Source organism: Calonectris borealis, chromosome 3, assembly GCF_964195595.1.
Source record: "Calonectris borealis chromosome 3, bCalBor7.hap1.2, whole genome shotgun sequence".
Taxonomy (NCBI): Eukaryota; Metazoa; Chordata; class Aves; order Procellariiformes; family Procellariidae; genus Calonectris; species Calonectris borealis.
This window is the reverse complement of record NC_134314.1, coordinates 50,148,731-50,162,988: the sequence shown is the minus strand read 5'-3', so window position 1 is coordinate 50,162,988 and position 14,258 is coordinate 50,148,731. Positions and strand designations below refer to the sequence as shown.

General features: G+C 38.2%; 1 protein-coding gene across 2 annotated transcripts in view; it reads left to right on the top strand.

Moving 5' to 3' along the window:
* Window positions 1-14,258, top strand: part of PREP (prolyl endopeptidase) — a 117,521-nt gene that overhangs the window by 62,349 nt on the left and 40,914 nt on the right. For both annotated transcript variants that reach the window (XM_075145580.1, XM_075145581.1), the window contains exons 9-10: window positions 8,298-8,495; window positions 12,163-12,266. In XM_075145580.1, the coding sequence (XP_075001681.1) occupies window positions 8,298-8,495; window positions 12,163-12,266 (302 nt within the window). The remainder of the gene's footprint in view (window positions 1-8,297; window positions 8,496-12,162; window positions 12,267-14,258) is intronic.

The following is a 14,258-nucleotide window of genomic DNA, read 5'->3' as shown; positions in this document are numbered from 1 at the left end:
AAGTGGGACCAAGTTGAAGAATTGACTTGCAGATGATGAGTGTCCAAATAGAATGGGACAGAAACATGTGATTGACATGAAGTGTGGTTACCATGTGTGGATTTACCTGAGATATGATCTAGGCAACCAAAGGAGCTTTGACCAGTGGCTGTATAAGCATTGACTATATATTCCTTCCCAGTAAGATAAAGGCCACATCTGCTCTTCGCTACACTGCAGTATTTAGCTCAACTCCATTTTATTTTCATTCTAAAGGCAAAGTTGTGCTGAGTTCATGTTTGTGCACATGCAAAAAAAAATTTAACGCATGCAACACTGCTTTAATGGATTATATGTGACAGCCTTGACTATACAAACATAACAAGAACTGCATTTAGAAAATGGAAAGTTCAGATAAATGGCTTTGCTGAGGGCACTGGCCTTCAGACTGTAAACGCAACAGGCATTCAGCTCTTAAACACGTGAAGGCAAACATAATATGTCATATAAAACCATCAGAGTGACTTTCAGGAGTCTGTTGTGTGTCATTAAGCTTCTGCTGTATTTGAATGTGAAGCCAGAATAAGCTATCATATGTCCACTTCTCTGCCTAGTTTTTTTTGGAGTGGTACGTAAAGGAATTGGATTAAATTAACAAATGAAAGTGTCTTCATAAGAAGATGAGTTATACGTAGATGTTAGTGCTACAGTAAAGTTTAAATTTTTCAGTTGCTGCTTTGTGACACTTGCAAATTAGTGTTGTATCCTCAGCACCAAGGTAAGGGAGTTTTATCATATTCAGGAGGTTGTAGCCCTGAATAAATAAAAAACACGCTTGTTCACTTGATGAAGTCGCTAAGCAAGCCAGTCTCTATGTCATGTTGTTTTAATCATTCCAAGATTTGGTTTAGAAAGACATAATTATAGCAGAAGGCAGTTAATAATTCATTGTCCTGAAAACCTCGCAGTCAAGTGAATTTGATTTTGAGTGATCCAGAGATGATAATGTAATGAAACGCCTTCTGCAAAAGCTAGGACAGCAGTGATTCAAAGGGTAAATAAGTATTGCTGCTTGTCCAATTTTACATATGTGTGGGAGTGACTCTTTACCCAGATGTAATTAGCTGTATTAGAATGTCTTTATAAATATTATAGTTAGTGATGCTCTAGGTCACAAATGTTTTTTACTGGAATATATAGATACTCAGCTCAAAAGTCCCCTACTGTGGTGTGATCTGCCTGGGTAGCCATAGCCTTCTTCATTTCTATATGGGAACTTAGATTCAGTTTCATAAAAGCTGCACCATGCACATACAGAAATAGATTTATTTGTGTATAATAAATTCAGGATTAAGAATTATGAAGCTCTGCCAGTGTCCACCAATGGCAAAAAGAGAAATTCCACAAAGTATCATAAAGCATTCTTAGGGAAGATGCTATAGCTAATAAAATCTAACCAAGAAATAAACATGCATGCCTACAAGGTGTGAATGTCATTTGGTTTCTACAACATATTCTTCAAGATAGACTTTTTTATTGCCTTCGACCTTTTTGTTTTCAGAACTGTTTATAAATGAGCTTATTCGGGAAATACAGGGAAAAAACCAAGACATATTCCTGCAGTGAGGTTGTACACGCACCTCATTTTACAACTCTCAGCAGGGATTTCATGCAGAGTTGAGGTAAATTTAGATCTCTACTCTGTGAGCTGAGGGGAAGAAATAAATGACAGCTATTTTAAAATGAAATTTAAGGGGGGCCTCAGAACGTATTGGGGTGTGATGAGACTTATTTCCCCCTCCTTTGGAGTTTGTTTATAAAGTGTTACTTTAATTTTCAGGGAGTCTAAAATAGAACCATAGGAGAGATTCACATCTAATGTTGAAGGAGTGGTTTAAATGATCACATAGCTGCAAGTGGGTGTGCTGAATTAGTTAAAAGGCAGCTTTGAAACCGTAAATGCACACTGATCATTACAGACACTGTGACCCTAGTTCTAAGGCATAAGATGAATCTGCTGTCTTTAGAAAGTTAAATGATTAATTCTGAGAACTGTGACCCCCTCCAAAAGTGCCCAGTACTGGTGGAGTAGGGCAGCTTGAGAGTAGCAGTTCTATCCAGCCCTGTACTTCTGACAATGAAAAGAAAAACAGAACAGATCTCTTGGGTAGGGAGAGCTGATAAATAAGACATATTCCTGAATGTGTCGTAGATGAGGTGAGTGATCTTGAACAATTCCTTGAATCTCAGTTGGCCATTTAACAAGCAGGGGCAAAGCTAGCAATGCTCCTGTAGCTTGTACACGTCTTCGCACCTAAACTCAGTGCATGCAAAATGCTTCCTTCCCTCAGCTAGAATGTGCACTCCAAGTGAAAAATAGTATTTTTCTTCATACCTTTAACCTGCTAGCTAATTCATAAATGCTTAGGACTTTGGGGAGAGGAGTTACTGCAACTAAAATGTTGTTATGTTGCAGCAGTGTGACAAAGATTTCTAGCTGAATTTTTACAAATTTAAACTTTAAAGCCAGATTTTGGGACACTGTCCTATCCACACCTGAAGTACAGCATTAAGTAAAAAAAGTCCCAGGCATTCTTTCAGATTTTATTTAATTCTTTTGAATGTGACTTACATTCAAGTAAGTGGAAAATACAGTGTGGAGACAATATACTGAGCAACCACCCAGAATCATCAAATGCATTGCAACATAAATAGTTATCTTTCGGCACTGTAGTGAAACCAGGAGGGAAAGTCTGGAATGAGTACCACAAAATTGTTGATCCTGAATGACAAGGATGTACATGGGTGTGAGTAATCCCTCATGTTCATCTCAGTCATCAGCAAGCTTGTGCTCTCCGTTACCATGTGGTGTTTTTCAGAGTACCCAGAGCTTTACGCTCTTGGGAGTTTTGCTTGCAAAGTGGGTATGTGAGGGATTGTGTGGCTGTTCTGAGGAGCAGTCGTGTGACCTTCTATGTATAGCCCAGAGGAAGCACCCTGTAGAGGCGGCTAGCACAGAAGTGTGGCAGAGGTGACGAAATTGGCTGCAACGCAAACAATCAGATTGATAAGCTTCTACTGTGAAATGCATAAAAAAAACCTGGGATGTGGCTTAGTTCCAGTGTTTCCCAGCAAGAAAAAGCACTCCCTAAGATCTGGCCAAGCCAGCTACAGTCCCTCGGTCACTGGGGACATGGGGAAGGGATATGGTCCAGATGCATGTCCTTGACTGAAAGTTTTATTCTGCTGCCCTGGTAAGGCTTTTGTGGCTCTGTTTAATTGTTTACCATGGAAAACCTGCATCAGTCACAGATGAGTAAAGCCTGTAGGTTACTTAAGAAAGCGTTGTTCCTGAGGTTTGCAGCTTCAGAAGAGCTTTGCCAGCCCCCCTCACTGTTTCTCCATACTGAGAGTATGTGGGGTATAAAATTCTTGTCTTGTTGAAGTTGATTGGAGCTTTTCCTTTAACTTAAACATGGCAGGCTGTCACTGAGGATGGCGTCTCAGAGAGAAGATACATGCCTTTTCATATGTTGTGAGGGCTCGTCAACATTTACGCACATGTTTCAGAATGATTCATGTTTTATTCTGTAAATTGCTCATGCTTTGCTTGCAAGTCTACCCATAAGTAGCCTTGAGTGGTGGTTACAGGTCGTTTTTATTGAGATCAGCATGGATACCTGTTAATCTGCAGAGACACTGATGTTTATGGTTGCTGTCTGTGATGACCAAAGAAACCAAAATGACCTTCCAGGTTTATTTTCCAGCTAAGCTTTGACAGTCCATTAAAATATATTCATTCTTTGTTGAGTGGACACACAAGCACATAGTACAGCAAGTAACTCAGCAGTTTCTGCTGAGGGCTTATGGCTACCTAGCTCTTCTAGCTTGGCATGTTCTTCTCCATCAACATTTCAGCCTGCATCTGTCAAAGCATGTTTGTACAGTTGGACACTTAACATGCTGTAGTTACTGCTGCAGAAATGAAGTGTCAGAACTGTCGTAAGAAATTAAGATTAGTGGCACAGATGTTTGCTGTGAGGATTCAACCTTTTTTTTTTTTCCTGAATCTATTTCATAAGTTGTTCATAGCAACATTGCAGGTGTCGAGTTAGTGGCATGCCTTTGCTACTAATGAAAGCTGTCAAAATAAAATAGTTTTTGGAAAGTAGCAGTATATTAATTTCTGAAAGGTTGAACTAGACCATTTCTTCTAGAGATGGTTGAGCTCAGTTTTCTAGCCTTGTTAAGAAGTATAATTCCTCTAGCTCAAATTTAGCTATTGAAGAATTGTGTGTAACCTGTTGTAGTCATCAAAGTGATCGCTCATCTTCAGAGAGAAATGGGCAGTACCAAGGATAATTCTTCACACCTGCTTTCAGTACCTATGAGTGCATCCAAGTGTGTCCATCTCTCTCTGATGCCTGAGCCAAGAGTTGTAGAGGTTGGAAAAGGCAACCTCTACATGTTTATTGTTTAGTAAAATAAATCCTTTGCTTGATGGGTATTGTAAGTAGGTGGATTGTAAGTATGCTGGAGAACAGTTGATAGGTTTAGGTGTAACTGTGAGAATAACTGCTCTGTTCATTGGTATTAACTGAAAATAAACTGACTTTATACATTGGAGAGGTCTGGGATGGTTAGCTTTTTTAAAAAAATACTTGTGTGAGTGAAACTGCTCAGCAAGCAATTCACAGTATCTCAGTACAGGGTATCCAAAATAATTGGGTGAACTGCATTCGAAAGATGCTTATTTTTGCCCATTGTCTATAAAGGGAGCCTACAGCAATGGTGTCAAGCTTAGCTTTTAGTCACGTGAAGTTTGCAAGCACACAATCTTAAAAGCTTCCAGGAAGTACAGAGGCATGCAGGATGCGTTCTGCAAAGCATGGGCAAAACCAAGGAGGCTGACTGCTACTGCAACAAACTTGACAGTATCTGCAGTTCTCAGTGCCGAGCATGGGAGTAACAGAGACTCAGCTTGTAGCTTGCAGTCAAAAAATAGCTCTTGTTAATAATTCAGCATTGTTTTAGCTTGCTATGTATATAAGTGTTGGTTCTTAGTGTCTTTTTTTTCTTCTGCTCTTTATAGTCTGCTTCAGTGTTTTGTTCTGTTTTGATTTTTGCATTTCTTTGTAGTTTTGGAGGCAGTTAGCAATGTACCGAAACCAGTTATAATATAGGTATTATACACAGAAGCTGTATGGAAAGCTCATGGAAAGTTTTAAAAACATTTTGCGTTGTCTTCTCATCTGTTACCTTCACCTTGCTGAGAGCATCTAATTTGTAAACCAAAAGGGTGATGGAGAGTTAATATTGCTGCTTCCTAGGCAAGCTCTTCAATAGCAGGAATCCCCACATAAGCCAGCAGCTTTATCCCTGGGCAATTGAATCTTTTTAATAAAAGAGTAATATCTCTTTGTAATATGCAAGTTGAAGTAATAATGTACCTTGACTTTTAATGAAAACATCCATTAAACTGCAATGCTTCATCAAGTGATTAGTGAGGAATCAAGGGTCATCACAATTTAATTTTAAAATAATGATTGCTTAAGTAGTATTTTTGCTGAAGCAACACTACATGTTATATACATTTGAAGTTGATCTGAGAGTGTCTCTAATCCATTTTGTGAAACTTTAAATGTCAGGAAATTTCGAGAGTAAAACTGGACATTTCAGTTACAGATGTTACTGAGAATACCAATGGAGTTCATGGGATCTCATACTTATTGCAAAGCAGTTAATTCTGCAGGCAAAAATGGTGTGTTACTGTAGGGCTGCTGTTTTTTAAATTCATATTTTGTGTTAATAAACCAGTTACACATGTGAATGTTGGCAGATTTGTGCAATGACAATGTAATAAATATTTTAAATGACTGCATATTCCCCCTGTTCATACAGCCAAGAATGATTCTATATTTCAAAATACATAACTGCATATAACAATTAAACTTACAAAGTTTATTCTGTTCTCCAGCCTCACTTAAGAAATCTAAGTCACTCCAGAGCTAAAATTACACATCAATTACTGATTTATAAACAGTGTTATGTTGTGCTGTATGTTATTATTTCAGGTCATGGCTTCATGGTTGAAATTTCAATTAGTATTGCTTTGGTTTGAAAATTCCCGGATTTAGGCTAGAAGCTCATGAGGGAGTTAGTCTGGGGGGAAAAGATATCAGTGGTGGTCTTTGGGAAGAGGGGAGTAATAAAGCTTTATTTTGGTGTTTATGTAGCATAAATTCATATGGCTAGAAAGTCAGACTAGTGTTAAATTTCACTGGTCCTTCAGGACAAGCTAAAAGGAAAGTAGACTATCGAGCTATTAGGATTTGAAGGTCTTCGAGCTCTAGGGAGGCGTGACAGACCTGAACTGTAGATGAAAGCAGGGACTGTTAAAGAAGCTAAGTGTTACAGAATAATGAGTTTTGACCTTCAATTCAGGAAGAGCTTTTTACCCTTAATGGAAGTGGCACATGATACTTTTTTTCTGGAACCTGAATGTGCAAAGACGCATTTATAAGACTGTCTTCAGTGCAACTCTGTGAATTCAAATTACTTGGTTTTATAGGGCTTTGGGGAAACTGGAAAGAACTGTTAAAATGTGAGCAATATAAAATAGTGTAAAACTGAAATTTAGTAAATTTTGCCTTGCTTCTGTTTTATTTTCTATGTTTTTTCCTCCGATGTTGGCATTTTAAACTCCCCATCTCACAGTGCTACTTTGACATTACAGCATGCCCCAGTCAGTCCTGCCTGATTTTTCTTGCTCATTTGAGTCCATCTTTTTCTTTTTTGCTTCCAGCAGATAAGAGAAGGCATTGTCCAATGCTGATACCTTGTCCATGATTTAGGTTTCCAGTCTGACTTGTCAGGGCAGAAGTTGCACATACATAGTTGGAAGAGGACAAGAATCACCAACTCACCTAGTCCTACAAATAAAAAAAAATCCCTCATTCTCTCCTTCCAGATACTTTTTTCTTGACTTTTAACCTTGTTTGTATTTTGTCTAGTTTGTATTTGATTTGTGAATTAATGAGAAGAACTTGAAATACTTTTTTTGCAAAATAGGGTAACCCGTTTCCTAAATGACAGAAATACTGAGAGATGAAGAGCTTTCATTCTTTTTCCTGTCTGCATGAGTAAATAAATAGACTTGTCACTAAAGATCTAAAGCCAATGGCACAGGAGACAGAAGAGAATATGTTATGTGATATATTCTGGGTGAACTGGAGCCCTGAAGAGTTTTTACACTTCACAGGATATAAAGATGTGGACTGAAGTGAGATGATCAGTAGAACCGCAGGGATTTTTGCAGAAATTGCCAGCCCAGACCTTTTTTTTTTTTAATCAGTTTGGATTTTCCGAAGTTCAATTAAAAAAATTAGCATTCCATGAAAAAGTTCACATATCTTTGGTGGTTTTTTCTTTAATTCTTCTGAGGAACAAACTCAGAATGTGAAAGGTTCTGTGAAGCAGAAGCTCTCATTCCTGCACAGCTGCACAGCCGAGGTGGGCAGCTCTGCGGGGGCCCAGGACTGTCAGGAGAGGCATAAAGGAAATGAACCTCTGCAGAGAGCTTTGTTCCAGGGTCCTTTTGCCAGATTGAGTTCACTGTGCTGTATCCTCTTCCTACTACCTTAGAGTCTCAAGAATGCTGTTTAACAACACTAGCTTCTTGAATAAATGTGGGTTTTCTGAAAGTGGCGTGTTGAGGATATCACCTCAGAATAGCCTTTTTCTTACACCCAGTAGAGCTTGCTTCCGAGAATAGCCTCCTGAATACTTAAGCAATAAAAACAAGATGAATAGTAACCTCTAGGTTCTGTACTTTAATGTGCAATACAGCATCACATGTCTTTTTGTTCTTACTAGTTTAGCTTGAGTCTAAATCATAATGATTATTTTGATTTTCATGCATTTCTATAAGTACTGCTGGCAAATATCAATGTTTTGCTTGGGCTTTGCATTGAAATATGTGATATTTAAGAGCAGTATTGATCTATAAGCACCCCAAATGCATAAGCATCTTGGTTAAGCAATTCTTTATTCCTGCGTCTGCATAAGATCAGCTTCAAGTGGCATGGTTGGTGCATTTCCAAAGAATGTCAGCCTTTACTTTTGGATTCATTTTTTTGTTTCAGAAGGCAGGTGACTTCTAAAGATTTAAGAGTTAAATTCAATGCATGTCAGAAATTTTGGTGCATGTATTTAGGTATGCTGAAGAATTTTAGAATCAGTTTATGTCTGAGTGTTTTCTTTCTTACTTTTTTTTTTTTATTTTCTGTGGCTTTGTTTTTCTTTTCCACACTCTGCAGAATGGGTTGCTTGTGTGAGGTCCAACTTCCTGGTTTTGTGCTATCTGCATGATGTGAAGAATATCCTGCAACTTCATGATCTAGCTACTGGTGCACATCTCAAGACTTTCCCCCTAGAGGTTGGCAGTATTGTGGGATATAGTGGCCAAAAGAAGGACACTGAAATATTCTATCAGTTTACTTCCTTTTTATCTCCAGGTAAGATTGTTTTTTCTGTCAGTTATTGTTCCTTTTCCTGGGAACAATATCTTTCTCATTTTCTGTTGTTTGGTAGTTATTAGGTATGTCTAAGATGCAGATAAAACTGCTTCCCCCCATGTAGTAAGTAGTGGTTGTGCACTTCAAAATGTACCAGTCCGTGATCCATGAAGCCTGAATAATATGCCTACTAATATTTGAGACACCTGCATTGAGAAATTACTCAAGACTGGCTTGTAGTAGAGATGAAATTGTAGCATTCTCAAAGCTCTTGCTTCATACAGCAAGATGTAAGTTCACAAACTCTGTTGAAGACAATTGTTCATGTATTTAATGTGATTTTCATCACAATTTTGAAGAACATTAATAAAAGTCACAAAAATTCTTTCTCTGACAGCTTTGTGATTCATTTATGCATAGCCTCATTAGAGCATCCTTACAACATCCTTATCTGTCCTTACAACACTTGGTGGTGTTGGATTGCTGTAGGAATCCTCTTTGTACAATCCTGAAAAGCCAGAGCTGTCCAAAGCATTACGTAATATGGGTGTGGCACACCAATAAGTATTCCAGGATTTTGAATAGGAGGGGAGTTTTTATGCAATTGTCAAGCTAGTATATGACAAGAAAATGTATTTGCTGTTCTCTTTTTTTTTTTTTCCCCTTTCTTTCTTTCTTTATGGCCCAAACAATCAATAGGGCTAATACAGGACAGGATTCAAATATGGAGAGGGGAGATAGGCTCCAGAATCTTTATCTTCTTCCAGGGTTGTGAGTGATCATGAATCATAAGATGATCAAAAATGTTCTTATAGCATCTGACATATATTTTTGGTCTGTTTCAGTTAGAGCACAGCCACATTGCAAAATGGCTGTATAATAGTTTTGATAGGTTTGTTGGTTTTGCTAGAAAGGGTTGTGTCAAATTATCAAAATTATGTTTCAAGCTTAGCAGATGTGTGTGATGAATTTCCTATTACTATCTTACTGTTTACGTAACCAGAAATAAGATATATTATGTTTCCAGTTCCTTTTTTAAACAAACATTTAAACAACATTCAGATCATTGCAGCCATTGCATCTGGGGAGAAGCTTGAGGATACTCTTGCTTTTACCTCTAACTTCATCCCAGCTTGATGGTTCAGATAGTTTACTTGCTCACATCCCACCTCGTGTGCCAGAAGTTGCCAGTCTTATAAGCCTGCACCGTTCATATCAGCTGAGCCAGTAGAGTCTCTGCAGCTCCTAAATATGTGGAGGGGAAGAGTCCTGAGATCTGTTTTAGCCCCTGGCTTGCCAGCCAGCCAGCAATGGCTGCTCTCACTGCCTGCTGGTTGCTTAGGCAGATTTTTTTCTCCTTTTCATCCACGTGCTTAGCATCTACAGAGAATTCACCATAGTGTAGCTCTGTTAACTGGGGCAGAGCGACCTGGAATCTAGAAGAAAGAGGAAGGGAAGAAATGCAGGTAGAATGTATGTGAATAAGGAAAGGGTGAGGAAAGCAGACCAGAGAGGTAATTTTTAGGGAGGTGTGTGGATATTTTTTAATTTGTGTGCAACCTCCATTCACCCTATCAGTAAAATAACCTGACAAAAGGTATAGGGATGGTCCTTGGTTAACTTAAATCTTCCTACTTTACTATTAGAAATCAATATAATTTGCACTTGTATTAAGTTGCACTATATTTTTTTCTAATGAGAAACAAATTAACATACTGGTGTTTAATACCTACAGCAAAAGTGATAGTAAACATATATATGAAATAATGAATAAAGCACTTCTAAAACCATAGATGCTGACACCATAAAAATAATTTCTGCTATTCTCTGAAAAATATGGTTATCCCTGCTGTCTACTCCAGTCAGATGCTTAAGTGAGCACTCTAGTGTTTTGCATTTATTTAGCACCCAGCAAAAGAGTGCAGGCCTCAACATTACTATGTTTTTGGATATTAACTCCCATGCTGCTAAAAATATGACAGAACAAGAGATGCAGTACCAGGGGTTCAGTTGCATGTTAAGGTAATATTAGGTTGATTGACTCCTGAAATGCAGTCTATGATGCTTATGCTTCATCATGTGGTTTCCTAATATGCAGCTGTTCTGCCTGCTCTGTGTGTAATGTTTGCCAATACATTATCCAGCTTGGGCAGCTGTATATGTGTCAAATGACTGCTCTGCCTGTGACCACCTGGTGTGCCTTCTTTTGTGCTTTTGCATCACTTTCTGGATCCTAATCTTTAAGGGATGTGCTGCTTTAATGCTTGTTTGTACCTGTCACCCTGCATTAGGCTTGCTAGTCACTTTGTGACAAATGAAGAAAAAAAATTCCCAGCAGATTAGAGTAGTCCTACTTTTATTCCCCTATTAATTCACCATTGCAGAAAGAGGCTTTATCAGTTATTAGAAATGTTGGTTTTCATTTGTGTTCCTTTGCCGATCTGTATCTTTGATTTTCCACAGTCTATAAAAGTGATTTAATGAGGTAGCTCCCTTGTATCAGACATGTTTCCTCATTATTTCATGTTTCAATATAATTTTTTATAGCTATAACCTCTGTAATAATTACTTCTGGTTTCCTGAAAGTATCTAAAATTTACACAATACAGCAATATTTCAATCAAGTCCTGTCCACCCTGGTTAATTTTATTACATTGAGGGCTTGTGGCCTTAACTCTTAGTGTTCTTTTCCCTGATATACATTTAAAATTCTACAGACACCAGCTTATTGTAAAGCAGAAAAACAAAGAATAATTAACACTGAGGTTAGTTTTATGTATCATATGTATCTATAGTATATCTATGAATATTAGGATTTTGTAGTATATTAACCAGTGTGCAAACAAAACAATAGTCATACTGTGTGGCACACGCTCAAATGTTATTAGGGTTGAATGACAGGAAATGCGATTTATAGTCTATAAATGCAAAATTCTTCTATATCTGTGTAGTGTCTAGATTGCTACAGTCTCTGTGATTCTGCCTCTGCTGCAACCTAGAAGTTTTGTACTGCTTATAGACATTAATTTTCTCATGTGCACAATCCTTTGGAAATCATAGGTGCAACTCAAGCAAGTGAAGTTGTTCAAACCTGCAGGATCAGGATGTAAAATAAATTATATGAGACCAAATTCTGTTCAGTTACATAGGTAACCTGTGCTAGTTTGTCACAATTTCAAGTGGATGCTCAGCTCTTTCTGTTATCTGGGGGCCTGTTTGTATTGTAATTTCAAAATATTTTATTATAAAGAGAAAAATGGTGACCTGAATGAAATTCTTGATATATTTATTCTCAGTCTGATGGTTCTAGAGGAGATGTTTTAAAATGGATTTTATACTTATTTCTTCAAACATTATCATTCTCAATAAGTGCTGTGTAACTTTATGAAAACCCTTTTTTCCATTTTGCTTAACCCACTTTGGATACCTGGCTTTGTATGGGCGGTGAGAATTATTCTTTCTGTACAGAAAGCCTTTGCACCCTTCCTAGATGAAGTGCATATATGTATGTGTTAAATTATTTATTAACTGAAAGAATGTGTCTGGAGCTACCGTTTTTCACCCTGCTGAGTTACCTTTGCCATTCATTGCTCCATCACAGTACCTAAACCGGCATCCTTTTAATGATGGACGTACACTAAGCTGACAAACTTGCACTCTGTTTTAGGTATTATATATCACTGTGATCTGACCAAAGAGGAACTGGAGCCAAGAGTTTTCCGGGAGGTGACTGTGAAAGGATTTGATCCTTCAGTTTACCAGACAATTCAGGTAATAAACATGAATTCTGCTGTGTTGCTGTAATCACTTATGCAAGAGTTTTAGCCAAGTGTGATTTTCTTAAGGTGAGAGTGCTTTGATTAGCTCCTGGGTTGCAAGTCTGTGTGCGCTCTGAAGGAATTCCACCAAGTCTTGTTAGAGAGATTGGAAGATGCCACTGCAAGTAACGGGGCAGACGCAATCCTCAGTCATCTTATATTATGAGGCAATATGATTTTTTCCCATGTTATGGTATTCTTTGATATTTGTTTTAACATCAAGTTGCCACTTTTCCATGTTTATATATTTCTTCCACCAGGGCAACTGGGCATGGCTCCAGTAGGCAAGTGTGTGATAGGGCAAGGCTTAAGAGGCAGTGGAGAAATAGAGGAAACTGGGAATAGCCAGTTCTTCCCAGCACTTCCACAGTATTCCGGGGCCCACTGTGGGAAGTGGCAACAATAGGTAAAAGACTTCTGTCCCCACCACTCTTGTATAAAAATAGTGATGATTTTTGCCACAAGTTCATACTGTGGATCTCTATTAAGACCTCTAGAAGAAATTGGAAGGAAAGAAGAAAATGCATTGATTCATTTGTAGCTGGCATCAAATATGAAATCTGCCATAGAACTATGAAAGTTCTTAACCATGATTACTTGGAAGGAAAGCAGGAAAATATCTAGTGATGTGAACAGAAAAATCATGTTCATTCAGGCTGTGTAAGAATTTCCCATTCTGTCCACCTTTCCAAGGAGTGCCATGGTATATTGTGTTCATTAATGCTCCAGTGCACACTTGGAGCAACTCATTCTGATTTTCGTAAGAGCAGGATTAGACCCTTTGCTTGCAGTGCTGGAACAACTAGAACAAGGAACAAAAGATAAAAGCAATTTAAAATACATACATGTATGTAATTAACATTTCTAATGTAAAACCCCATGAAGCAATTATTGTACAGGTCTAACAGCTTTTAGTATTAGATGTTTAAAGGATTTGGGGCATGGACCCTTCCATTCTATCTATATGCTACCTAGTACTATAGGATCTGGATCCATGGCATATTGCTTCAGTACTTCATAAATAGTAGATGAGCACTGCATTAATACTCTGTTTTAACTGTTTCCCAAGGCTCTAATGATTCATTGGTACTCCATGAATAAAGAATTAAAAGACAAACATATTTGTCCTATGTAGCATGGTTTCATGAAAAACAGGTGTGGTCAAATATGCCTGCTGCCTCTTGGGAGGGCAAGATTGCATGGATGGTTTATAAAGCCATCAAAGGCTCAAATTTTCTGAGAGGCTTTTTGCCTTGATAAAACAAAGGCCCCTGGATTTAAAAGTTTGCACAGTTAAAATTGTAGTGGAGTTAAAATTACAGACATGGATGATCTACAAACGGGTTCTGTGAGACGTGAACATGGAGAGAAATGAGTGAGATCTAATGCTGTTCAGTAAATTCCTCAGGAATCTAGACAGTAAAATCTTTGCTGATAAAGTATTTGGAGTCAACAAAGATTGGCAGATAATAAAGTAAGGACAGCAGGTTACTGATTTATAACAGTGTGAACTGCTTGTTAAATGGTCCCATTATGACAATCTGCATTTCAGTATAGCCAAGCAAGGGTAAGACATCTGGGAACCAGGGAGGGATTTATCCCACTTCAGAATCTGAAATCAGGTAGGTTGTGTCAGCTGGTCTCCCAGAGCTCCCTTTGCAATCCCTGGAAGGCCGTAAGCTGCATCTACAGTAACAAGCAGTGTGGCATAATAATTGCAGGAGTGAAATGGGTTGTGCTGAGGATCCAATGTCCGTTCTGAGGGTTTTACTTTGGACTAGCTGTAGTGCTGTCCTGTCAACCGAATTGCCATTATCGGTTGAAGTACTTTTGGTGTACTCCTGGAGTGTATCTGCTACTGTTTCATCCAGAAGGAATTCAGTCTGCATACACTGAAACCTCTCTGTTGTGGCTTTAGAACCACACTTTTGTTTTGAGCTGAAAT